At 41.7% G+C, this 26,768-nt stretch overlaps 1 protein-coding gene across 2 annotated transcripts in view; it reads left to right on the forward strand.

The window, feature by feature from the left end:
• STAC (SH3 and cysteine rich domain) overlaps nt 1-26,768 on the forward strand; it is a 73,797-nt gene that overhangs the window by 30,492 nt on the left and 16,537 nt on the right. Inside the window, exons 3-7 of one of the 2 annotated variants that reach the window (XM_026081052.1) lie at nt 13,736-13,836; nt 16,153-16,234; nt 17,955-18,070; nt 22,310-22,391; nt 26,554-26,618. In XM_026081052.1, the coding sequence (XP_025936837.1) occupies nt 13,736-13,836; nt 16,153-16,234; nt 17,955-18,070; nt 22,310-22,391; nt 26,554-26,618 (446 nt within the window). The remainder of the gene's footprint in view (nt 1-13,735; nt 13,837-16,152; nt 16,235-17,954; nt 18,071-22,309; nt 22,392-26,553; nt 26,619-26,768) is intronic. The other variant, XM_026081053.1, reaches the window with a different exon arrangement.

Here is a 26,768-nt window from a genome sequence, read left to right on the forward strand (position 1 = left end):
GGGTTTTCTTGCAGGCTAAAGGAAAAAATAATGAACACTGTTACTCAATCAGGGGTCATCCCTGCCCTCTCCTCCTCCCAGTCCTTATGACATCTCTCAGCCCCAGGAGGAAAAAGACCTGGGTTGCCACCACAGCAACAAGGGAGTTGTCTCCTATAGAGAATGGGAAGTGGGGAGGAGATCCCTCTGGAGCAGCTTGTGGAGGAGGGCTGGTGACCATCCCTTGGGTGGGCTTGTGCAGTCACAGTCAAGCCTTCCCAGATCTGTTTCCCACTTGGTAGAGTACTACAGTGTAATATAGTGTGTCTGTGTCTATGAATATTGCATATTATTAATGCAAGAGGGCAACAAATTTCCATTTAGAAAGAGGTTTTCAAAAGCAGCTGAATCCAGCCGCGTTTTGTTTTGATTGTGAGGGAAAGGGACAGTTTCATAGCTTTGTCAGTGACTGCTACCAGGTGCCATCATATATGTTATTAAATGGCCTAAAGACCCTGTCTTTTCCCCCCAATAAATGCACTTCTGGAAGAGATTTAAGTTCTTGCTCCACCTGACACTGAATGGATCTGGGCACCTGAATCTTCTAACACATCTGAGAATCAGTGTGAGTGAGAATTACTTAAGCCTCTTCTGATCTGTTGTGCAAGAGCTTAGGGAAAACATAAACATTACATTTTTTTAACATGCATCTGTGGAAAATTGATGCAAAATAATAATTTTAACCTACATATTAGCTTGAAATTGAGCCTGGCTCCTCCTAGGGTTTCTTTCTGGAGTTAATAACTCCCTTATATATAACTGAGTTAATGAGCATAGAACTTTCCACTACTGGGAGGAGCATTGTAACAGGAGCTATACAAGAGCTGAACAAGAGCCTCCTTGAAGTATGAAGTTAGGCGCTACATTGATTCAAACTATACAGTATGCAGTTAAGCCTAGTATTAGTTAGGCACTAGTCAGGAATAGACAATATCATCTGGACTCTTTGTAAACTTCCCAGGAAGTGGATAGTTTGCACAGTATAATACATAAAATGTGGGTGAATGGATAGAAAGAAAAGCAGAAATACACACACTATGTAAAATATAGATGTGCTTCATTGGTACCTCCCCTGTTTTTTCTAACCATGACAAACAATATCCAATTCATGCAGCCCCACATCTGTAAGTTATCTAAAGAGGGCCAAATTATCCTTGCATGAAATTAATATTTTTCTTTGGTAATAAGGAGTTAAACATACTTTAAAGCAATTATTGAAAAGCAAATATTTAGTCTGTTTATCCTCTGGGAGGGCTTCCTCCTCTGAGATGAGGCGAGAATGTTATCAGTAAATTGGATAATCAGGAACTGCTTAGCTGAGAAGAGAGGGTGGAAATATATTTTAAATTCTAATTTGTCCTTGAACAGCATCAAGCATGTTTCACATTTGTTACTAGATAATTTTTTCAAAATCACTGTAAATTTGGGGAAAATGTGATTAATATTAAATTGCAGTTAATCTCCACTGAAGAAAGATTCTAAAGATGTTGACCAACATTTGCTGCTTAACTAGATGGAAGACAATAAAATTTTGCAGTGCATCTCCAATCAGTATTTTGAAGTCATGTTAGATAAGTTGGTTTTGACTAAAAATGACTTGGAAAAACACCACCATTGCTGAACCAATGTTTGTCTTAGGTTCTTTTGCTGTCCCCATGACCACTCAGTAGTGGCAATTGCTCCTAAGACCAGCCCTAGAGAAGAACATAATGGTAATCTTAAACTTTTTGGTTGATCTGGGATGAAGCAAGATTATTTTTTTTTATGTCCTACAAGGATCGCTTTTCAAGCTCAGATGGGTCATTAGGTGTTTCCAGATAAGCAAATTAAATGTATCTTTTTTGAAACTGACCTTCTAGTAAAAACATTTTTCTACATAGAGTTTTTGTCTACCAAAGTATCATTTTTATGTGAGTAATTATATTGCCACATAGCTGATGAAGGTGTCATCTAGAGAGAAAATTATTAGGAGTTTCACCTTACTACTAGTTGCAGAAGCTGTAAAATGATGCAATTAGTAGAAATACTTTTGCAAGAAAATAGAACATTGACATAATATACAGTAAAATGATTGTCCACAGTTGCTTCTCTGCTTGTTGCAGAAGGATGTCTTAGAGAGCAGTGTCCCTGTGGCTCATATAGAGATTGCATGCTGAGACTTATCACCTCTACTGGCCTCTTTCTGCTTTTACAATATGAATGCAAGTAGATGCAAGTTCAACAATCATCAGTGCTAAACTAGGTAAAGTCTAGGTTGCCGGGTATACACAATCTATAACTTTTTTCCTCTTTGACATAAGTGTATCTTATACGCTGAAGGATGCTCCACTCACACTGATCCCCTCCCTGGTTTCTAATTCTGCAGACACACTGTGTGGTTGTAGATTGTGATTACATTATAGTTTCCTCTGTAACATGCAGGCAGTATCCTAACCAAAACCTTGAAATATTTTGTTTTGACCATTAGGATGCTTAATATTACTCCTTAATAGAAGGGATGGAAGAAAAAAAGAAGATTGCTATGTCTTCATCCCCACAACTCCACCTTTCCAACCAAGACAGGAAATGGGATAGGGCTGCTATAACCCCTGAGTCAGTGTGAACTGTGAAGCCATGGCCAATATTTTCCCGATTGGCTTCCTTGGCAATCACAGAAGAGAGGCGATAGACTGAATGCATAGGAAGATCTCTCCAGATGAGAACTGGTCATATTGATAAGGAAACTTGTATTTGCGCTGCAAAAATTGCCTGTTTTTCTAGCCGCACCTCTCGGTAGCATAGCAGTCACTTACATCCCAAGAGCCATGAAACATGAAACACTTGGAAGAGAGTCTCTGCTGGCCTACATCTTTTCTGAAGCACAGGGATTTGTGTAAGTGATACTGCTTTACCTTCCCATGTAAGCACACACAAAGAATATTGGCATTGTCAGGGGTTCATCTGCTCATGTGCTCACAGGTACACAATGTGATGTTGTCTGCTGTGCAGGGTTTGTTACAGCTAGTAAAAACAGAGAGATTATGCCAAGATTTTGCTATGACTTCATCCCTCAACCCAGCTGAGTGTAGAAGTCCATTTTCCATTATTCAGCTCCGGATGGGACAAACAACCATTGAGTACGACACATCTCAAATGTCACAAGAAGAGCAGATACAGGATGGTTCCTCTTGAAGAGCAGCAGATGAGTAACAACCTTTGATGAACAGTTGTTGTTTTCTGTAACAAGCTGATGACACACTATGGCAGACTGAAATGTGTAGTGGTGTGCTCCCGGGCATCAAATTCTTTATTAGCTGAAATAGAGATTTTTCTGAGGAGCAGTAGAGAGTTCAACACTTTGGACTTTGGTGGGATTTGGGTGCCTTTCTCACAGATGATCTTTTAAAATGCCCCATCTGGAAAATTCAGGCTATTTCTTAGCCAAAAAAAACCAGAAATAATTCTGAGCTCCTGTCACGGGTGAGACAGAGTGAACACCAGCCCACAGTGATCTGGACGCTGGATTTTATTTAAGAACCAGTGAGATTAGAGCTCTTACCCACTTATCTCATACACTGACTTGCTCACTCCCCCACAGCCTTATATTCCCTAGATCCAACCACATTTCTGCTGGTCCAGGAAGGTTGGGCAGAAAGTCGCAGCTGTTTGTGCTGTGCAGCTGCTCCCAGTCACCAGTCTCCAGTGTCACCAGCCGAGGTCCCTGGGCATCCCCCAGCATTCGGCTCCACTCATCTCCCTGATTTCATGGCTCTTCAATTGTTGCACTTGGGTTGAAATTTTTCATTTGAACCTTTTTCCCCATTTAGTATTTCAATTTTTGATTTCACATTTGCTATGGAAAAGAAATTGAAACACCTTGATTTTACAGAAGTAAAATATTATCACTGACTGTAGGAATAACTACCTTGAAAACAGATCCCACAAACCTGGTATTTCAGAGGCTGCCCAGTTTTCCCTACAGTGATAACCTGAGTCATGTCCATTCAGACCAAATCCTGCTGTCACTGGCACCTGCAACTTTTGATGAAGTCCTTCCCAGCTACATGTGCATCAGAACTGGCTTCAGAGCAGAAGCCTGTGTGTTAAGTATGTTAAGTATTTGGCATAGATATTGGTGGTTATCCTCTGGCACTCCACTTTACAGCTCTATCACCAGCTACTGTGCAAGAGGCAAAAAAACGAAGGAAGGGGAATAGTGGCAATGGTAAGTTACACGGCAGCTTTTCTTTTTTCAGTGCTGCAAGCACTGCCAGTCTGTCTGCACTAACAAAGACCAGGTACACAACCAAGAAGCTGCTTTGATGAGGGAGCATTTGTGCCACTTGAGAAGAGCCAAAAAACTCAGTAAGTTTGAAACAGCAGAAGGCCAGAGAGCAATTGGCTGTTTACATATCAGGGTTTTTTAAACTAAACAACCTTTTATAGTCAGATTGTCCTAGTCTTCTGGCACATAACAGCCTCTCATTTCAAGCCCATTGATAATGGAGCTCCGTAAGCAACAAGCAATGTTAAAAGCCATTAGCAGAGCAGAGAGGATATAAAATCTTTTGCTGCAACAAGTGAGGGCAGACTTCTTTTCTTCTGTAACTCTTTTACTGCATTTCAGCAAGGCCAGAGTCCTGCTCTTCATTTTGCAGCTTAGTCTTTGTTTGGATATTGGTTTTCTGCTTTCCAACTCCTCTGTGATGATGCAAGGCCCTTAAAAGCTCACAGGTTCTGCACAGATAAGTTTCCCTTGAAAATTCAGCTGCTTTTTCAAAAAGCGTCAAAAACACAGAAAGAAACAAGCCGTAACTGAATGGCTTTTCATTTCAACACATATAAGAACACAGGTGCAAATAACTTGTGTTTGCAAATGTATAGGACCAGTTTGAAATCTGACTTTCCTCATCCTAGTCTCAAGAAGAGTTACTAAACACATTATACGTGCTAATATTATTCAGACCAAGACCAGCCACTGATACTTGCTTGTCCTTCCTTGGACCACCAAGCTAAGTTTAATTTTTCCATGTCACCTTGTCTATGCAGTTCTAGGACCCTCCTCATCACTGGAGAAAATCAGCCTCAGCCCCCACAGGCTAGTCCATGTCTGTCTTCTTTAAGCTTCATATTTGCCATCTGAGTAAAACAGCACAGTGCAAAGACCCACAAATAAGGTTCAGTAGTGCCAGCAATTGTCTAGAATTGTAGCTGCTACTGACATATCAGCATCAGTTTGTTTAGAGCAAAGAACATTAGATATGATTTATTGTGTTTGGTTTTTGGAGGACTGTTTTTTTTTTCTTTCACTAATACCTTTAGCTCATAGTTTATTTATCATGGTCTTCCTGCATCTTAACTAACATTTAGATGATCAAAAACACAAGACGATATTTTGAGAAATATGGAGGTGGATATTTCCTTTCAGGAACAGGCATTTATAGCAAAGCTGCTGAATATTTGAAAAGTGCATTGCCAAAGAAGCTTTGTGGCTGATTTTTTGAGTAGGGGGCAGTGAGTTTCACCCTCTTCTGATCACTAAACATTAAGAATGAAAATCACTTTGGAGCAAAAGACAGGAAAGGCCTATTTGCCTTTTAAGTTTCACTGTTCCTGAACCACAGAATAAAAAGGTTGGGAGCACTGTAAATTCTTTGTAAAGAAGTTATAAAGCTGATCTGCAAGAGTAATAAAGGCATTTTCTCTTGCTGATATATATGATTTAAAATCATGACATTAGAAAGGACCTTATTTTAACAGGGATATTTTTCTTCTCTGGAACAAGCCTTGAGGAAAAACCTGCCTATTAATGCCTCAGTTTCTTCTCAGCATGCTGTTTCTAAAGAAAACTATGTCACTAGGAAGTCAGGTCTAATTTTATGCACTGTTTTCTAGCCTGCCTACATACATGGTAACTTTTCTTGCTATTTCAACATTGGATATTGTCACGAGGAAATTGGGTGGGGTGGCCACTTGAACAGAACCGCACCAGTGATATATAATCCAAAATTTATTAACTTGACAGGAGAGGTGTAGTGGGTGGATATGAAGTCCTGTTCTACAAAATGCAAACATACAAATCAAAGCTTCTCACCACCCCCCATTCGGGTTAGACTGACACAAGATGGACCCAGGGGGAACAGGTCACTCACTCTGACCAGGTGACGTGTTGGGTCCAGGACTGGTGGCTTGAGCCCAAACGTAGCGGTTCCTCCTTGGGTGTTAGCTTCTACATGTTGGACATGCCTGTGACCCCTCGCCCGAGGGGTTAGTGTTTCAACCTCCCCACAACTCTGCACATTTTGAATTGGCAGATTTAGCTGTAAAAAAATGCCAACTAAAAGAGTAAAAACTGTGAAGTCAAACCCAGGCTGCCATTGTACATGAAAAATCACCTAAATAAGATTTTTGCCTACTTTGCTTTATATGTTTTGAAATCTTTCATTCTACGAGTCTGGTATCCATGCATGGAGTACCTTTGCCACAATGTTCAAATGAGTGTAGACCATCTAGTCGGGTCAAAAGAGGACTATATGTAAAGTGTAATTTCATATTCTTGAAAAAGGAGAATCGAACCTTTTGAATTGTGCCAAGTGACAATGCCAAGAGCTGCCATGATCTATTTATCTGTGGGCTAGCTAGGAGCAATACATATCAGACCACAAAGTGATTATGTCCTTTTTATTACTTTTTTGAACAACCCATTCAGTTCTGTGTCTATCAGCGGAAAATGTAATAGGAGGATTGTTAATGGTACCAGTAATTTTTTGTGAGGTGAATATTTATGTATCAGTCAACTCATCTAGTAGCTGTGCATCCATCAACTTGAATTATCAGTCAGGCTTCAAATGGCAATGACTTTCAGTGGTCGGCAATTTAGGCTGGCTGGGAAATCTTGAATTGGGCTTTGATCTACAGCTTGCGTGACGGCCAGCTGGGAAGTCACATGTTGTCATCATCTGGGGGAGATGGCAGGATCCTGGCATCAGTTAGGAAAACGAAGCGAGAAGGTGCCAGGTTTGGGGCAGATGAAGGGGTCAGTTCATGAATGGGAGAGAGGAGACCTGCTGAAGGTTGAGGAAGGGAGAGAAAAGGGGATCTCAGCTCACCCTGCCGACAAGGCCTGCAGGAGATGGACTGGGGAAAGGGCTGTGCAAGAGGGAGCCTGCAGGAAGGCAGAATTAACATCACAAAGCGGCTAGGGGAGAGCAGCAAATTGAGGGGCCAGGTGAGTGGGTGAAACGAAAGTTTGAGGCAATTTCAGTAGCACCATACGGTAGTGCTTGGTGCTGTCACGGGTATAGTAATATCAGTTGAGCATTTTGAAGGAAGCTCTTATAGTAAGAATGAAATTAAGGATGGAATCACTATATATTTCTAACCTCATGATTTGGGGGGATCTGGTTCATGTTTTCTTTAGCTTTAAAGAGGTGGATGTCCTGCGTAGAAAATAACACTCTCTGATTCATCCCCAGCTCCCGCCCTCTGAGCACAGCCGAGGGAGAAGGAGGGTGAGCGTTTATCCAGTAGCAGCCAGCCGCAGACAGGAAGTAGCCATAGAGGAGTTTTTAAAAATAGTCTTCATCCATTCAGCGTCAGAGCTTTTAAGCAAAAAGAATTAATTAAAAAATATGAAGACTGTGGGGGAGAGATTGGGCAAAGGCTAAAAGGTGGATACAGAGAAGCCAGTCCCATTTGAGGGACTTCTCCTTCTCCTCTAAGGTGACATCCCAAACCCCTTGCAGCTATAGTACTGGCCCAGCTTTCTTAAAATTCTCCATTTCCCATAAATTCTGGCACAGAGACAGCTTTCTGGTGACAATTCCAAATGTTCTTGGGGAGAAAGGAGCAAGGCATTCATTATTTTTATCAACCTCCCACAGTAGAAGTTGAAGTTCTATGGAAAATATGTAATTTTAAATGTATTTATTTATCAAAGCTTTAAATCAAAACAATTTCTGACTGGCACGTTCCTCTCAGCTGGAACTACATAAAATAGCAGTTGGGTCACAGCTGGATTAGCTGGAGGTGGCAGTCGATCTGTGTCGCTCTCTCCCTCTTACTCTCTCTCTCTTGCTCACTGTTATAGACCTGAATCTCCCATGGCAGTATCCAAATTTTTTACCCCTTTTTCTTTTTTTTTTTACTTCAGCATGAGTGCCTAATATAGTTATCTTCATGCAGTCAGCATAATGTCATGTTGTTACCAATATTTGCAGTTTCCTTTCAAATTTCTCCAGGCTGTAGAAGTCATTCTCCTTCATTGGCTATCAATCTTACTTTGATCTTGAAAGAGCAGACATAAAGAACCAGCCTATAATGTTGTGGCCATAATTACGCTGGCCAAGAGGATGACAAAGGTTCCCTTTGCAAGCATGCGACAAACCTAATTCCCATCTACATTCTTTAGGATAAAAGTAATTTTCCTGAAATATGGAATAGTTACCAAGTTACTTTTAGGAGAGAGACAGATATTAAGACTTGGAATCAGATTTTGCCCTTTCTCTCTCCTTTGTCTCTTTCTTCCTGCAGATCTTCCCATTCACCTATATTCAGGCGTTTTGTTCCCATTTAGGCTCCCTCCAAAAAAGGCTTAGTTTTACAAAAGTGATGTAGTGCGTGCTCTTGTAGTATCTAGGGTCAGATTATCAGAACAGCTTAAGACTCAATTTTCTGTGGCAGTTCTGAAAGATCTAGCCCTGGTTTAGATATTCAAATGGGATCTGACCCAGTCATAGAGTATTTCTAGCAAGGTATTATTAAACACGACCTGTTTCTCAAAACATTGTGACCTTCCAGTGCCAGATGTCTGAACGTGTTAGCTGGTAACTGAAGCAAATGCCTGCGACAGAACCTCATTTGCAAGTTTATTTAAGAGCTGCTCAGGTATCCTGATGTGAAATTCCCTCATTTGTTGACAGCAAAACACTCACATGAAATAGGACTGTTTCTTCTGCAGTTTTGTTTTTTTCATTTGCAAAAGGATACCAGACTTCACCCACTGTGAGAAAATCAGTAGGTACATTAACAGGTATGATGTAGAGCACATGCGTGAACATGCATGTATGTGTGTGCTTTTATACTCACATGAATTTCATGACTAAATTGACAGGTATGTTAATGGGCATTACAAGTCAGCTAAATGTGTCTAGTATTTTCCATTTTAAAACCACAATTTTGGCAGCTTGTAATTTTTACAACTTAGACACCAGCTTCGGGGCCAAATTGTAACTAATAGTGACACCCGTGACAGTTTTGCCCATTACTCCCTCACCTGGGAGGCATGCCATCCAAGTTCTGTCAAATGTACTCATGTTGCAAGGCATAAACAGACCATGACAATGGGCCCCTAGGAAAGCCCATGAGGCTATTAATCATCTTGTATTAGGAATGGGACTGATACAATACTCGGGAGGTGATGCATGAGGACACACACTGAATGATGAAGCTAAAAAAGAAGCACTGAATAGAGCTGCCCATTCATTGAACACTGTCCGCCCTGTTTGCTGAATGGAGTTCCTAGCATAAAAATAGCAGCAGTCACATCATTCGATTGCAATCAAAATGGGACTGAGCAGAACCTTCATTCTGGCATCTCAACATTTAACGATTTGATTCAGTAACCTTAATAAGGGTCTTTTGAGAAGAGGGAGGAGGGGGGAAAATGTTTACTTTTTTAAGGTAATAATAAAGATGCCACCAAAGCTGTTATTCTCCTCCTCCTTTGAAAGAAAACCAGAGCAAAATGTAGTTAGGGTGTTCAAAGTTTAGCTTCCTCGCTAAGCCTTTTGTTCCTCTATTTCTGATGCACCGTAAATTGAAATGACTGGCATGTTTCTGGTCGGTAAAGACATTTTAGTGAGTACTTTATACCAGTTGCTTCCAGCTGTGCTTTAAGGCTGGCTTAGATGCATATGTGCTAATGGGAATAAATGGTAGCCTGCAATCAGACTGTCAGCTGTTTAGGAGGCAGGAAGCAAACAGAGAGTGATGACCAGGCCTGCAGGCAATCAGAGGAGGGTGTTCACCAGGAGTCCTTGCGGGGAGTGTTTTATCATTCCAGACTTCACCAGTCCTGCGGGAATGCCACCGCCTCCGGATAGTGCGGCAGCCATCTCCACCCTCGCCCTGTTTTTCCCCTTCCCCATTCTTCGCTCTGCAGAAAGATTAACCCAGAGGGAATAAGCACACAGCACAGAGGCTTACAATTTCAAACAAGTCCTGGTGCCCTATGGGAGATAAGTGAAACTATCCAAATTCCCCTCAACTAGTCTGCCCAGTGTGTCATTATTATTATTATTATTATTATTATTAGCATCAGCATTATTGTTAGCTTTTATACTTTTAGTTATCAATAACATTTATTTACTGCTATTTAATGTATATTCACACTGAATTCCTAGCTTTCTCATGCTCTCCAGGGGAATTTATTTGCAAATGATGTTCCTATATTCTATGATGTTCCTAATATTCCTATATTCTGTGCAACTGCTTTAGACATAATGAAATATTTCTGTCATACTAGCATAGTTGTGTGACCCCACTGCAGTCATGGAACTACTCCAGGTTTACATGAAAGATCTGTACGTAAGATCCATGTTCTGTTTTCTTTTTCCCCATTTCATGCTACAGAGAAGCCTTCCAAAATCAGCCCCATTCAGGCAACTGCAAAGACAACAAGCTTGCTTACATGGGAGGCCAAAAACCAGCCCAACAGATCAAACGTTGGTCTCATTTTTGCCTGTAACAAATGTGGCTCTGTTCTTTCTCATAATGTGAGCTGTGGCTGTACCTTGTCTTTGAATTTCAGGAATGTTTTGGGCAGACGTTACCAACGTGTAGTTGTCTAACCTCTGGCACACAGTTTTGAAATGCTTAGCCATGATTTCCTGAGCAGGTTTGATTTAATGTGATGGAGATCAGAAACTGGAGAAGAAAGAGTTATCCTGGGGAAAAAGAAAATATGTTCTGCAGAAATGCCATTTTCAGAGCTTGAGTTATGGTAGTTAAGTGTAAATACAGAATAAACTCTTCTTCTCTAAGTCTTTTGGTTATTCCACAAAGGGAGGCAGGGAGATGCATGCAAATTATATCCAGGCTGCCTAGTCACACAGTAAACCAAGTAGTTAGAAATGGCAATCAATTACAGATTGAAGCTTTTGGTAGTTAAAGGCAATTTCGTTTTGATTTACAAAGACTTTTTGTAGACTCATGTGCGTGACTGAATTACCTTTCCTCTCTTTGAAGCTACTACTTTTCTACCCATAGGTAACTAATGGCATTCAGCAATAGAAATATAAAATGTTGCTCTTCTGTAAATTATTCTCTTAAGTTGATTGTAGCTCATTTTTACATGATCATGGATGTCTATTCTGAAAGAGTTGTTTCTTGATTTTTGAAAGTAGCGTAGATACTTTGCATTCATTTTGCACTTCATTTGGATGTGCAGTTACATCGACCAGTATCTTCTGTGATCATATCTTTGTAACATGTAAAGACCAATATCTAGCTTGCAATGCCAACATTAAAATGGCTGGAATAGCCAGCCAAAAGGACTGTGGAACTGACTGACCTTTCATTCCCACTGCATCTCAGGAATAACTTGATAAAGTAAGTAAGATTTATGCCAGCACAGACTAGTGGAATTGAGAGGAGGATCAGACCCAGCATAAACAGTGATATTAAATATGTGTTGTGTAGGTACAATATTATGTCATTTTCCTTTCTTGTTCCACACTATGCTATAATAAAATAATGTGGACAACATTCTGTTTTCTCATTGCTTTCAGTATTGGTCACTGACCACCAGGAAGGACAATTCAGTGTTTCATCCTCAGTAATATAAGCACAAGCCACAGAAGTCAATATTGGTTTGAGCATGTATTATTAGAAAGGACCAATATATAACCGAAAAAATCCTGATGCTCACAACACACTAAGCCAAGTGCAACTTCACAGAAAAAAACAGGGATCTATTTTTCTAGAAAGTCCTCTGTTTACTAGGAGAAATTATGCCAGGGATGGGGCCAGATACCTGCAGGTACCCAAGTGGCGATGCACGAGCTTCTGCATGCCAGCTSAGCCGTATAGGCAGCACTCGGGGCAGGCAGGCCACTCATTGAGCAGACGTCCCCAGGGTGCACCCTGCGATGCGGGGGTCCCACGGCAAGGCAGTGGGGTGCAGTGCTGGGCAAGACGCCTTGCAGCCCCAGGCCTTGCTTCACGAGGAAACCACCAGCTACAAGAGTGAGGTGCACCACGGGGTCCAGCATCCTGGGGAGCGGGGAGATGGAAAAGGAGCTCTCCAAAAGAGAAAGGCTCTTCAGCGCAGGAGACATAATGTGTCTGGATTAGCTGCCTCTTCAGCTTCTCCAGTCAGCCGTCAAATAGCAGAGCGTGGCCTCTTTGCCAGGCATTGACTACTTGTCTTGAATGAAACTTTCCCCTGACTTATGTCCAGTCCAGCCCCATTCACTCCTATCGGTTGCAGTGGAAGACACTGATTTCTCACCTTACAAGAGGGGCAGAAGTGAAATGCCTGTGCCCCAGCTCATGGGGACCACCTCAGGATCCTGCCCGCCTTGAAAGTTGCCACTTCAGGGTCCTCTTCCCCCGAAAGCAGCACTGTCAATGCTCATATTTTTGTCACCAACTTGATGCCCCCTTCCCTGAAGTGCTTCTTTCAAAAGCAGCGATTCATTGAATAAATCAGCAGTGTATACATGGTGGTGACTACTCAAATAACCAGCAGCTACATGAACGCTTTCAGACGCAGGGTTCTTCTGACTAATATTCCTATCATGTCTGACTAATGAGGGCCAGTTTAAAATGTCAAGAGATTATTTTTTTCCTACCTTGTTCCTTACTCATTCCCACAGCAGCTGATAATGAACTGGCACGTTGTTTACTCATTCTACTTTTACAGTCCTGTGGGGGGAGGAAAAAAAGGTGCTGCAGCCTAAATGCTGCTGCATAGTTCAGGAAGTCTTACGGGGTGCCTGAATAAGAGTGACTGTTCCTGCCTCGAAGCAAAGAGACTCGCTCGGTCATTTAAGAGGAGGTCTATGCTGAAGATAATGCAGAGCTACTGCTCTCTGAGTGGGAGAGGTCTTCTTCAGGCCCAGGGCATCCTCGCTGCCCCACTCTGGGAGATACTGGGTGCTTGCCAGGCACACGGAGCCCTTCCTGTCACCTCCACGCTGCAGGGGACCCTGCCATCAAAAAACACGGGAGCCTCCGAGCAGAGCTGGGCCCAGCCAGCCCACTCCCACACCGCTGGTGCCACCAAAACTAGTGGTGTATGGATGGGCTGCCTGCCCAGGGCAGCCCCAGTGCTGGGGACTCCTCCTGTGGGCCCTGCACCGCTCTCAGCTCAAACCTCCTTGAAACGAGTAGCCGACTTTGGCCTGGTGAACTGATGCTCATGAGGCAGAGGCAGCACTGGTAGGAGTGTGACCCAAAAGGGAATAATCCAACATATATCCAAAGGCAGCACTAGCCTGGGAAAGAGCCTGGGGGAAAAGTGCCTAAAATAGAGAGGCTGAAAAGAAAAGGTATGCATGTATGTACGCATATCAAACAAAGTAGTCAAGGTAAAAGCTATTGCCAGTATTTACACTGCTGCAACTTACTTCCCCATTGGTTCTTTCGGGTCGTTCGTTAAATGCGTGGAAATTATTGATTTTGCCTAATTAAATCGTCTCCATGCATTTCACAGGGACAAACACGAAGCTTGGGCTGCGCTGCAAGGCTTGCAAGATGAGCATCCACCACAAGTGCGCCGACAGTATTGGACAGCAGCGTTGCATGGGCAAGCTGGTAAGTGAGCGGCTCAGGGCAGCCCACGTGGCTGGGGGCACCAGCCCGCACCGGAGCCCCTCGTTTTCTGTGCATGACCTTCTGGCCCATATTTAGCTGGTGCATTAACAAAACTGAACCCATGTCACGTCACTTTGGTGGGAAAAGTAATGCCAGGTGGTGGCTTATTATAAATTTGTGCGATTGCTACTACTTAGGGACCTGAGCAGCATGCTACAATGTAAATCTGTTCTACTTTATGGATGTGAATATATGGTTGCATAATCTAAATTTAACTATATATCAGAATTAATTCCTGTGATTTAAACTGTTCTTGCTGTAGTCTCTGTAGTGCAAATGTCTACAGATGATGCTATAAATTAGTCAACATATTTCAGTGGAGTTTAACAAATGAAAAATCTTACAATTTATGTTTTACTGTTTCTTCCACTGTTGAAGCTTTAAAAAAATGCAATTTAGCTTAATGGAAAAACAAAGCATGTTTCACAGAGACACAGAGCAGGGTTTGAAGCAGTCTCTCAGTAGGAGAGGTCAGGAGGGCACCTGCTCCCTATATGTACAGACAGCCTCTTAGTACCTGCGTCACCTTCTAAGCATCAAATTGTCATATTGGCAAAGGCAGAACACTACATCTGAGACTGGTCTAACCCAGTTTGCTGACTGTTTTTATAGAAATATGGTTCTTTAGTTTGCTCTGGACAAAAATTTGGGAAAATGACCATATGGAACATGAAAACTGGTTGCATATGTTCACTTTTCAGATGTTCTCAGTTTTGTTACAAGTACATGCCAAGTGAAGGTACCCAAGACAAATCTGAGCTAAAAAGAAATAGCCATATTGTGTTCAATGATGAAAAAAGCAGGCATTCACTTCAAAAGAGCTAGAAAATCCATCTCTCCTCTGGAAAGACCTTTTCTCTCCAAGTGTATTTGGTAAATACTATTGTTGATTATACACCTGAGGCAAAACTTTATGCATTTAAACCTTCATCATAGTCCTAGTGTGAGGGAAATTGGTCTATAAAGAGCTGAATGACGTCACTGCAGGTCTGGGACAAGCCAAATACTAAATCACATGAATTGTTTCACACGATGCTTAGCTCCAGCCTCAGCTCTCACTAATTTACAAAAGCAGAAAAGAAGAGGCCAAATTTACAGCAGGAAGAAGTCCAGCAATGTCAGGGGAGTTTTATGGGCTCATGTTGTGTCTGAATTTAGTTTGTTTTGGGACAACTGTGGCTGGGGAATCTAGGATTTATTCCTCCAAAAATTAAATTTATCAAACCTCTCATTTCTTCTCAATCCATACTGCTGCTCACTCGCAATAGAATTAGTTCCATGCAATTTTATAATGTATACTGGATATAGGATATTGCTAATAAGCACATACTCGTGAGGCTTTTCCAGTGGCTAGTGGTTCTCACAGCCTGTGCAGTAGGTGACTATTATAAATTGGAGGGGACATTTGTGAATCCCTAATAACTTAAAGGGCATTTCTGAAGATTTATGTGTTAGCCCCATCATTTTGGGTGCTCAGCCTTTGACTGAGGTATTTGCTAGCTGAGGTAATAAATCAAGAAGTAACAGAAAATATTTAATCTTTTAAGAACACCTTTTAGAGTGGTATAAGGCATCTTGATTAGCCATTTTGTGTTATTCTTTAATGGCATGGCTTAAGTTGTTCCAGTGCATTTCTCTATATATGGGCATTTAGGGGACATCGATGATGGTGATCTGGGGAGTCCTTTGACCTTGCAAGACCAAAAAGCAGTGGAAGCTGCAGTCAGTAAGCAGCAGACTTTAGAAAAGTCTACAGAAAGACTCTACATTTCTTGAGTTTCACACATGCATCCGTGGGAGCATGGGGATTTGCAGTTAGGATGGGGAAAGAATAGGTGCATGCTCTGCAAATGCAAACCAGTGCACATTCACTCTTCATATATTCTTATATTAGCATAATGTAGAACTCTTACATCACGTGGATCTTTCTAGAAACTCTAGTGGTTCAGCAACTTCTGCTGCAACTAATTAGCTATGCACTTGTGCCAGGCAAAAGAAACAGAAGGCMTGAAAATGACCTCCCTTCTCCCTTCAGATAAGTATAGGAAATTAGTTTTTTCCAGCAGAAAAAACAGATGAATCCCTGCTCTCCACACCCCGCAGTGACTCAAAAACAGGAGGTAAATTACCAGTCTCGCCATGCTTTACCGCAAGAAATAGCTTCTGTTCTGCCATGAGCCGAAGAGCTGAGGTTATTTCTGTGGCTCAATGATGGCAGCGCCGCACTTCACATGTTTCCGCTTTCTCTCCCTCCAGCCGAAGGGATTTCGACGGTACTACAGCTCGCCACTACTCATTCACGAACAGTTTGGCTGCATCAAAGAAGTGATGCCTATTGGTAGGTTTTGGTTGCTTTTCCGTTCAGTCTCCCTTTGGCAGTGCTATGCAACAGCAGCGGCAGACTCCCCGCCGTGGCATTTGCCCGCAGCAGCCTTCCAGCTCCTTTCGGTGACTGGATGTCCTTCTGCCAGCCCAGAAAAGGACCATTCCAAAGATACAAAGCTGGAAGAGGAGCGGGTGTGTTTATCATGCATCTCATTCAAAGCCCCGTGCAAATAACCTGTTAGCAATCCCTATGCTTATAATAATAATGAGCTGAGCTCAAGGTAGGAGTTAAAAATGGAGTAAACAGTGGCATATTGAGGTAAAGGTCTGAGCTGGGAAGAACCAGATGAGAGATAGGGATATTAAAACATCAGGAGACTATTCAGGCCATTGGTCTGAGGTCCCTTGAGGGACTTTGCTAGCTTCCTATCCTTTTTCACCCACACTTCTCACTTTCCTTTTTCATTTCCCTATTCAGCATTTCTACACATTGTTCAAGTATTTAAAAGAGCAGATTTTTCACTGCTTTACCAAATTCCTGAAAAGAAGAATTTTGAAATGGAAAAGTTGAGTTCTTTTTGGAAAATATTCTTCCCTGAAAGCAATCTGACCAGGCAAGCCTGACAGTGCAAAAAAATGAAAGCCAAAACTAAACAGTCAATTTAAAATGACATGTCTGTGAACATTTACTCAGTTATTTTCTGAAATTGGAAAAAAAAAGTCAATTATATGGGATTCATCTAAGATTCTGTTTCTGAAAAACATCTGTCCTTTTCATCATAAGAAATCAAAATGTTTTGAGCAGACTCTGGCTGAAAATGAAGTGTGTTTTGCTCTGCTCAGGATTCAAAATGTATTTTCTCAGTAATTTGGCCAAAATTTCCCTCTTTTTTTACAGTGCTACAAATTTACTATATTCTAAGGGGCTACTATCTGTACCCCAGAGGAAGTTGAGGTCTAATAATGCAGTACATATAAGAGTACATATAAGAGATCTATTCATGCCAGTTGAAGATGCCCATTTAACTGTAATGGCAGATGACTTCAGGGCCAGCTAAGAAGGCAGTGAGAGGGAGAAATGAATACATCAGTGGGGGTGGAGGCTTTTCTGGCTACACCTAGACTGAGTTGAGCAATCTGGAGCACATTCCCCAAAACACGTATTTTCTCACACCTGCCTCCACATCCCACATATCCCAACAGTAGTGATGTTGGTGTCTCTCTAGGAAGATCCAGGCCATCCTGTTTACCCAGAATTAGCCAAGTAACAGCACTGAGAAGGTAGATGGCATAAAGGTGATGGCCCACCCACCCCACAGCGGAGCCCAGGCACAATGCAGGTATTTCCCTCCAAGCATCCAGTGTTGAGAGTGATCCAAGAGGTAAATGGTAGGAACAGGCAGTAAACACAAATTAAAGTCGGTGTAGGCACCATCAGCGGTGATTAGGGAAGGAGGATTGCAGATGAGGAGAGATGACGCAAGGGCAGAGACCTGAAGAGCCTGTATGAGGGAAGGATGACTTTTATGGGAGCAGAGAGACAGCAAAAAGTCACTAGCAAAAGCCATTTCCTGTAAGTTTATCAAGTGCGTTTTCTCAGGATAACCTCTCAACTTATATTTCTCAACATACATCCCAAAGAGTTGCTCAAGGCATGTTTCTCCAAGTGGAGCAGGAACATAGCAGGGAATGTTTTCAACATATTGATGTATGTTTTGCTCCTTTTGTTGCAGCCTGTGGCAATAAGGTTGACCCTGTCTATGAAACTCTCCGCTTTGGGACTTCCTTAGCCCAGAAGACCAAGAAGAGCAGCTCTGGAAGTGGGTCTGATTCTCCCAACAGGAACTCTGTAAGTATCCCGTGTCTTCCTTCCTTTTTTTTTTGTGGAGGAGCAACACATATCCATTCACAGGAGTTCATATCAAAGTTCACAAAATTTGTATTTCAAGCTCTTAAACAAAAAGAAATATCTCATTCTCAGCTCACAAAATGGGACCAGCAAACACTTTATTTTTGCAAGCTCGGGTTTTAAGTATCTCTTGAGAAAAAGAGAAAAATTCAGAGTAAGTAGTTGAATAATCTTCTTTTATTGGATTTGAAAATTAAGTGTTATTCTTGATATTAAATATCTGTGTAAAAGTGGAACACAGATACTTAGCTGTAAAACATCTAATTCGAAAGCAACACTTATACCTTTTGTTCTGAACAAAAAGCCTTGCAGCCAGAGTGGACACATCCTGCTGTTAACAGTGGACATTTAACCCTACGCACTAGCATTAAGGATGGGTTGGAGTCCTCAGAGCCTCGATCTACAGGTACAATCTCCACCATACAAGCCCAACCAAAATGAAGTTTTTGCTACCGCAACAGGGCAATGGACTCATACCTCCATCCCTGCCCAGCGTAGGCTTGTGAGGGACACACTGCAGATGTGGACTCCTCACCTCAAACCCCCAACACGGAGGTTTTTGTGCTCAGCTTGATGCATCCTCACCTTCGCATCAGTCCCTGTCATTCACTGTCTTCTGTCATGAAAGTCACTCTCTTCAGGACCATGGCAGGAGATGAAGGAGGAGTATAAGAGAAGAGATAGTATCCTTTAAATCTGCCTGTGCTAAATCCATACATAGTTCAACAAAGCAGCTTAACTGTTTGTGTAAGAAGGAAATCAGTATTTCAATGCTATTGGAACCATGCTGTCAGCAGCTCATTCACAGGATTGAAAGAACATCTCATACCCTCTCACTCGCATAAACAGGCACCTAAACCGATGTTTGAGCCTCTTTGTTTTTCCAAGACATCCTTCAAACAAATAAAATCAGGACTGAATCCACTGGAAACAAAGGCTGATTGTCACTTCTGAAAAATCAGACCCAGGTTGTTTGATAGTCTCTCTGAGTGGCAGTTCCTGCTCCACTACTTGTTTCAGAATGAAATTCACCCCAGGCACAGAGATGCTATAAGGCTTCATTTCCAGGCCTCAGAGCGAATACTCATATGTTTAATTTAAACTTGGGCTAAAATCTATCTATGATGTTCACTACAAAGTTTCACTGGGACTTAAAACGTATATTCTCTCACATGGCTGAAGTATAGCCTCAGATGGTACAGGTGGTCTCTAAACAGATGTTAATTTGTCTCAGATGGAACAGAGGACATACAAATTCAAACAAGGACCAAGTGAAATCTGCAAGGGAGTTATTACAGGACATGTCCTTCATCCAGCCTTATTTTTTGCCTTAAAAGGAACTTGGTAATTTTCATTCTTTTTTTAAAACCCAAAGTGACTCTAGCACCTGTCACATAGTGATTACAGTTAGTTTGTTCTTTCAATTATTTAATTTACTTTGAAACAGAAGTTCTACAAATGTAATTATTGCTTTCTAAATCAATAAAGCATTATGTTGAATTATGAATGACTATTCAGGCATAGAAATCACGAATGCTGTGTCAGCTTGCCTTAGAGAGCTGGTCATAACTAGGTGGGATGTGGGTGTAGAATAAGGAATGACGTTTCATTATGGGAATTTCTCCAGGGTACGCAGACTGAGAGAGAGTGTAACACTTGTCAGTGTATGGAAAATAGAAAACATTAGAGGACTGAATAAACAGATATGTGAAAATATAACTTCTGCCAGTGCAAGCCTGTGCATTGAGACAAGGATAAAAAACAGGGGAAGACACAACCCTGATCCAAATGATGGGGCCATGGAGCTTCACAATCATGATGTGTGACACAGGAGCAGGAACTGACTGGTGGCTGGAACAGGGAGCTGACACAGAGCAGCACCACATCTCTTTGGCTGGGCCATGCCCCAGCCCAGGGAGACAGAGAGTGCTTCTGGGATCTGCCTTTGGGACCAAACCAGGGACACCAGTGACACGGTGACATCTAGGATCCTACCGCACCTCTCAGGTGGTGCCTGAGCTGTCGAAGAGCTAGCTCTGGGTGGGAGCAGTGTAGCTGCTTCAGTTGCATGTGATGCCAGGCTGATTAAAAGCAAAGGCAGTTAGCTCAGGAGCCATGCTCTGCACCTACAGCCATGCAGCTTCTGGGTTTGCAACTTGTGTCTGTGCACCGTAGAGAGATACCATCTTGCTCTGAACCAGCTGAGGTATTTTTAACATGACTGAGCAGTGTGGATGCACCCACTGTGATTTTCAGCCTAGATGCTGCCTCTCCCATACAAGAAAGAGGCCATATGCTCCAGATTTACTAGCTATTGCTTCCATTGAAATGTGCTTCTGCAACCCACATTTATACAGAAAGTCACCTGAGGTGATGTAAATGTGATACCAGTTCTTGTTAGTGTTTGATGGATCAGCTCATAGTTTTGTAAGTCTGTCATTCTGTTAGACTATTTGTCATACAGCTCCTGACAGAAAAGTTATTAAAGGTAACTGAGATTTCTTCAGGTGGTTTTGGATCAGGCATATGCTGAAGAGATGGTCATTGCATTTCCTTAGGCAATAATACACGACAAAGTACAAAGCTAATCAGCAATTATGCAGCTAGTTTATGGAGACTGAGGATCATGCCACAGCAAATAGCTGAAAAATAGCTATGACCTACTATTTCAACAAAGCCAGTCTTTTCTTTTCCTACCACCCATCAGCTAGGAATCCCAAGGTCTGCTTTGCCCTGTCTCCTTCTTAGCATTTTTATTGCAGTGCCTTCTCATACAGGAACGACCCATTTATGCAAGATGCAAGACAAGCATGACCTGGTCCAGAAGGCTTACTCTAAAAACAAAACATAACAGAGCAATAAAATAGAAGGCTCTGATAATAACAAAGGAAACAAAATAATCACAGGATTTCTGTGGCATAAATCTACTGCCAACCTCTTAGTCCATCAGTATTCTAGAAAAGTACTAGATGGGGGAAATAAGTTTGTCAGGAAAGATATTTAATTTTCAAAAAGTGCTTTATAAAAAAAAAACTTTGTTATCAACACTAGTAAAAGGAAAAAAATGCATAGAAAACTGTGAAGCAATCCAGATTTTGTGCTCCCTGAACAAAGATGGTGAATGTTCCTGATTTGGCTTTTCTTCCCATAATGCAGGCAAAGAGCTGCAAAGCAGTGAGTAGAGCTGTGGGTACAGTATAATTCTAGGGTGTCATGGAATAATTAAGTTAAATACTTTAGTGTGTCTTAAAATCTTGTTAAAAAGAAATAAATAAAGCTTAGACATATACAAGGACTTTGTACAGTTTTTCAGACTGTGAAGATCATCTGACTCTTGAGTTTAAAGAATTTTTTTATGGTTCTGGAAGATGTTTCACCCAAAAAAGTCCTGGGTGAAGAGTTCAGAAATTGAAGCTCATTAAGGTCAGGTTCGGACAGGCTTGTTTGCAGTAGCTCCTTGTTCCTGTCAGGCTATACATGGAGAAGCCAACTACCCGACAGAGGAATCCGGTGCTGTATGCAGAGTATACTTCTGAGGCTTGGGATTATGTCATCCCGTGTTTTCCTAGACCTCTAAAACAATGGATCCCTAATCATGATTGGCATTAATATGGTACAAATAAGAAATAATAGTAATCATAAAAAAATTATTTGAGTTTCATTTGTCTAACTATACCAGACAGACGACTATTTAAAAAGAAATTGAGGGCAGATATTTCAAGACTGACTTCACCAGCTCCTTCACACTCTAGCTCCTTTTTTCACGGCATGTTAAAGGAATTAAATTCACACACATATTAGAGTTATTTTACTGAATAATTTATTCAGGGTTAATAAAATAATAGTCAATGGTTTCAACTAATGGTCAGTGAACTCATTAGACAGCTATCTAGTACACCTGCAGCAACTATACATTCCCCAAGACCCTTCTATTTTGTACAGATGACCACATTATTTAGTGTAATCCTCTTTTTCCTTAACTTTCACTTCACTTTTTGCTGAGATCTTTTGCACTCTGGACTGGGAACTTGGTCTGGAGGTCTTTCTGGGGTCTCACTGCTCGCGGCTCTGCTCTGAAAGCACCTAAATGCTACATTCCCCTAAAGACTCTTGTGTAGTTTTATTCATTTCATCGCTTTCTGGCTTATCCCATGTTATTTTCTCTTTCTGTCCCTACAGACTTCTGACCTGGCAGAAGTTCCTGAAGAAGCTGATAGCTCTGGAGGCACCCTTGACACCAACAGGAAACGGAGCAACAGTGGTGAGTGCCTCCAGGCCAGGCTAGCACCTTCAGATGTATTGGCTTTATGCTAGGCACGAGTACAATCTATTTCAGACTTTTTTCTGGCACAACCATGTTTTAGCAGTATTTTTATTGTGGAAGGCAGGGGGAGTTTGGGACAAGCAGTTGGTGTAAGAACCTGGGGAACGCTCTTTGCCATTCAGATGAGATCCAAGCCACTGGTTTTCTTAATTTGTTGTGTCCAGGCCTGACGCTGGACAAGGGTTCAGGTCTGTTCTGTAGCAATTCTGCTTCATAAGCATGACTTCAGACTAATCACTCAACATGCTTCAGTTTCACATTGGTGAAGTGAAACAAAAATAATACTTCCTTTCTCTTGCCATATGTCTGACTTGTCTACTTGTGTTTATATGCCATAATTTCTTTGGGACAGGGACTGATTCATATGATAACCATTTGGCTACAAAATATCCAGCACAATGAATCTTGATCATAATTGCAGCCTCTCAGTACAGCTATAATATGTGCCACAGTAATATTAATAGCCCAGTTCCTTTGTCTGCTTTGCAGTAATGTTTTTATGGCATTGGTATGATGGGATTTCAAGACCAGAGCTAAGTGATGAAATCTTAACCACTGAGGGATAGTATTGATGACCCTGGTGTCAAATTCAGTCATGGTGAGGGAAGCAATAAGCACAAAAGAAGTCTGGAGCACTCACCCAAGCTTCAGGCCCAAACCATCTCAGTGCCTTCTCGAACAGCATGTGGAGGCTGATTTGCTGGATCTCAGCTGGGATATATGCTGCAGTTGTCCATTCCCATTTTATGCCACCTCCTTCTTATGCGCTCCCTTTCCTCCTGGCCCTATCACTTCTTCTCACCTCAGTTCAGTCATTTTCTCCTTTCCATCTTGTGAACAACCCATCTGTGTTATCTGCCTTCTCCTGACAATATATTTAGCTTTTCCATTTTGAAAGTGTGAGTTGACCTGACCTGATTAAAAGGCGGAGACTTCAGTCTGCTTCACATTGTACAATCCTGCCCACCTGAGATTAATTTGTCCATGTTTGAGTTTTCAGAAAACTTTTTCTCATTGTCGTTGAACAATTTCATTTCTGAACCCCAAAGAAACTTTTTTTTCTGTGAGGTCTTCATTCACTGAATGTGCTGAAAGGCATTCAAGGAACTTACTCAAAGAGATTAGTTTAAAAACTCAGCATGTGTCAAACCTCCAAATAACTTGCACGGCACATTAACAATTCCTTTCATCAGCACTGGCTTTTTTACAATCCATCCTTCAGAGGCTTGGGGTATAAATTATGCATCAGCTGCTCCAAAAATTTCCCCTTGGTAGATTTTTAATAAACTGCCCATACTGTTTGCATAAGCCATGGAAATGGTAAAACCCTTTTCAGGCTGTCAAAATTTCCACATTTTTTTTTCCTGCTGCTTCTAGGGCAAACAAATATGAAAATAGATGGATTTCTGTTGTGTGGAGACATGAACTACATAGCTCTATGGCCTTCAGATTCATGCATCTCCTGGTAATATTCAGAAACCATGAGCTAAACAGAGATTAAAAATTTAACAAATTCAAAATGTTGTTACAAGGTGATTCACCACTCCTTTTTCTTCGGTTTTCCACTGCTTCTTTGGCAGGCAGTGCCACACTAATACCTTGATGAATCAGGTCCATTCTAGCTCTTTTTTATTTTTTTTCTATAACAAAACTGACTCCTTCAAATAAGATTTTAGGAAAATGCATACTTGAGTCTGTTTAAAGGGAAACAGCAAAAAAGACATGGCATGCAGAAGGCTGGAAGGACTCAGCACATGTGTGGCAGCGTAATTACACCTATAGATATATGACAACAATTTCAAGGGAAGGTACTTTCTTTCAGGCACTGGCATACATACTGTAGCAAAGCTGCTTAGTTTACAACTCTAAGATGGCTTGCCTAATTTCCAGCCTCTCAGCCTCCTCTAAGCCAGTTATACTTCTCCACTGGTGCAAATTGCTGTCAGTAACAGAAGTCCTGCAGGTCAAAATGTACTCTAAATGGCATGTATGAGCCTGTTTTCAACAGGGATTTGAGCATTTGCCACCTTGAGTCAAATGTGGAATACCCTCCTGGCAAAGCCCAGTTTAGTGAGCAGTTCTCTGCATACAGATTTGTGTTTCTGTCCCCAAGTAGAAATTACTCCAAATGTGCTGCCCTAGCGAAACGTTTCCTTCCACTTATGGTAAATAACTTTCTGCATGCCCAAAACACTCATGGTTACCAAGCGCATCATTCACCAGGGCTTTTTTGGTTAGCCTCTCTATCTCCTTTCCTATACCCAAGAAGCCATGCATGGTGCTTTGAGCTGAACTTGAGCACTGCCAGATTGGACCGGCAGCATTTTACATCCCTTTATACGGATGCAAGACACATATACGCCCCTGTCCTGGAAACCGTTTTTTTTTCTTAAGGCTTCCCCCTCTGGCGCTCACCAGCATTTGCAGGGCCAGATTCATCCCACAGTGGGACCTGGCGAAGAGCACAGTGAGGTCCCAGGTCAGCCACAGGCAAATCACCTAGACACAGCCTGGGGCATTTTCTGGTTTAATTCAGCAGGTGTCAGATCACATGATGTATTTGTATTCAGAGCTCTTTGAACTTTACAACTACAAAATTGTCTTACATTTTAGTGGAGCCTATGTGCTTGTGTGTGCTCATGGATGTGTGTTACTTCGTGCCGTACCCTTCTCTTCCCTGTGCATGCTCTGGCTGCCTAAAATGGCAAAATCTTCCCTCTTTTACAACAAGAGCAGTACATTTTTCAACATCTAAGTACAAATCTCTCTACTGTCAAAGAGCCTTACTATCTAACTAGGAAAACTTCAAAGACTATTTGCCTGGCTGTCATTTGCAATATAAAATAACCACAGTAATATGTGTTCACGGAAGACAGGTGAGCAAGTAAAAATGAAAGAGCAGAGGTGGAGGGAAATTCAGTAGTTTGGTGGTTCCCTTACCCCTTTTTTTTCCCCTGAATATATGAAACTATATCACAGAAAAGCAAAAGGAAAATACACTCAAACAATCAGTCAGCTTCTTATTAGTGCTTTGGAGATTTCCAAATTGTTACTAGAGACCACAAAATCCAGCTTCTGTCCAAAACAACTGCAGAGGTAAATAGTGAGAAAAGACACTGATAGCTCTAGCTGCTCAAACGCTCCAGCTATTAAAATCATATTGAGACTTTATCCAGAAGCAGGAAACACCAAGCAATTCTTAGAAAAAGTGAAGGGGGAATTCAGTCAATGTAGTAAAGCCATCGTGGGTTTCTGGGGAGAAACTGAGGACAAGCACCAGTCAGTGCATGAAGCAATTAGGAGAGTGTAACTGGTTAGACAGCAGACACTGTTAGATGCTGATAACATGCTCCAATGTGGCTGCTGTCTTATTCCCCAAGCAGTCAGTGGAGTTTCTGATTTAGTAAATTAGTACCAAATTTTCACACATACAAGCCCATGTCTTAGATATCCCATTCCCATTTAAAAGCATTAAATGTTGAAAAGAAGTCCTCAGTGAGCCACATTTCAGGTACCCCTTATAAAAGCAGAGGTGGAGGTAGGGTATTCAGTGCAGTAGCTGGAACGGATCTGGGATGATCCAAGGCAGAGGTTACTGGAGAGGGCAAAGTAGACTACCAAAAAATTAGAGACAGAGGGTCAAAGAGGGGGAAGAAGGGGGTTGGGGGACAAACTTCCATCCATGTTGCTCATGTATGTTTACCAAGTTTCGCAGTTGCTTTTAAACAGAAATCCTGCAGATCCTAAATAGGAAAATACAGCATTTAGTATGGAAAAAGACTGATAGACTTTCAATAGCAATGCAAATGGGGCACCTAGCTTCTATTCCCAGTGCTGCGCAACCTTGGTCATTTCATCTATGGATTTTCATCTGACCAAAACAGTTTATTTTATTCTTCAGGACAGGGACTGTCTAGTGCCACATGCCAAGTTCACTGGGATAGCTGCTTTTGTTTGGAGTATAATAGGATTCAGAGAAGAGCACAACAAGTGATGGAAAGAAAGTAAAGGGGAAAGGGAAGAGATTAACAAAATGCAGGTGATCCTGCTGAGGTGAAACTACTCCTAAAATGTCATGTATCTATCTGCTTTATTTCAGTGTTTACATACTCCGAAAACGGCACAGAACACTTTGGAGAAGAACCAAAAAGTATACATTCCCTGGTATGGGCAAAATCTTAGTGAGAATGCAATGGGAATGGGGAGGCATATCAAAGGCTTGTTTTTATATACAGCAAAGGTCCCTGAGCTGTGAAATTGTTGTAGGAGTCCTGTGAAACTCTTCTGGGGAAGGATCAATACCTGACTACCATG

Source organism: Apteryx rowi, unplaced genomic scaffold, assembly GCF_003343035.1.
Source record: "Apteryx rowi isolate R43461 unplaced genomic scaffold, aptRow1 scaffold_536, whole genome shotgun sequence".
In the NCBI taxonomy this organism is placed as follows: domain Eukaryota; kingdom Metazoa; phylum Chordata; class Aves; order Apterygiformes; family Apterygidae; genus Apteryx; species Apteryx rowi.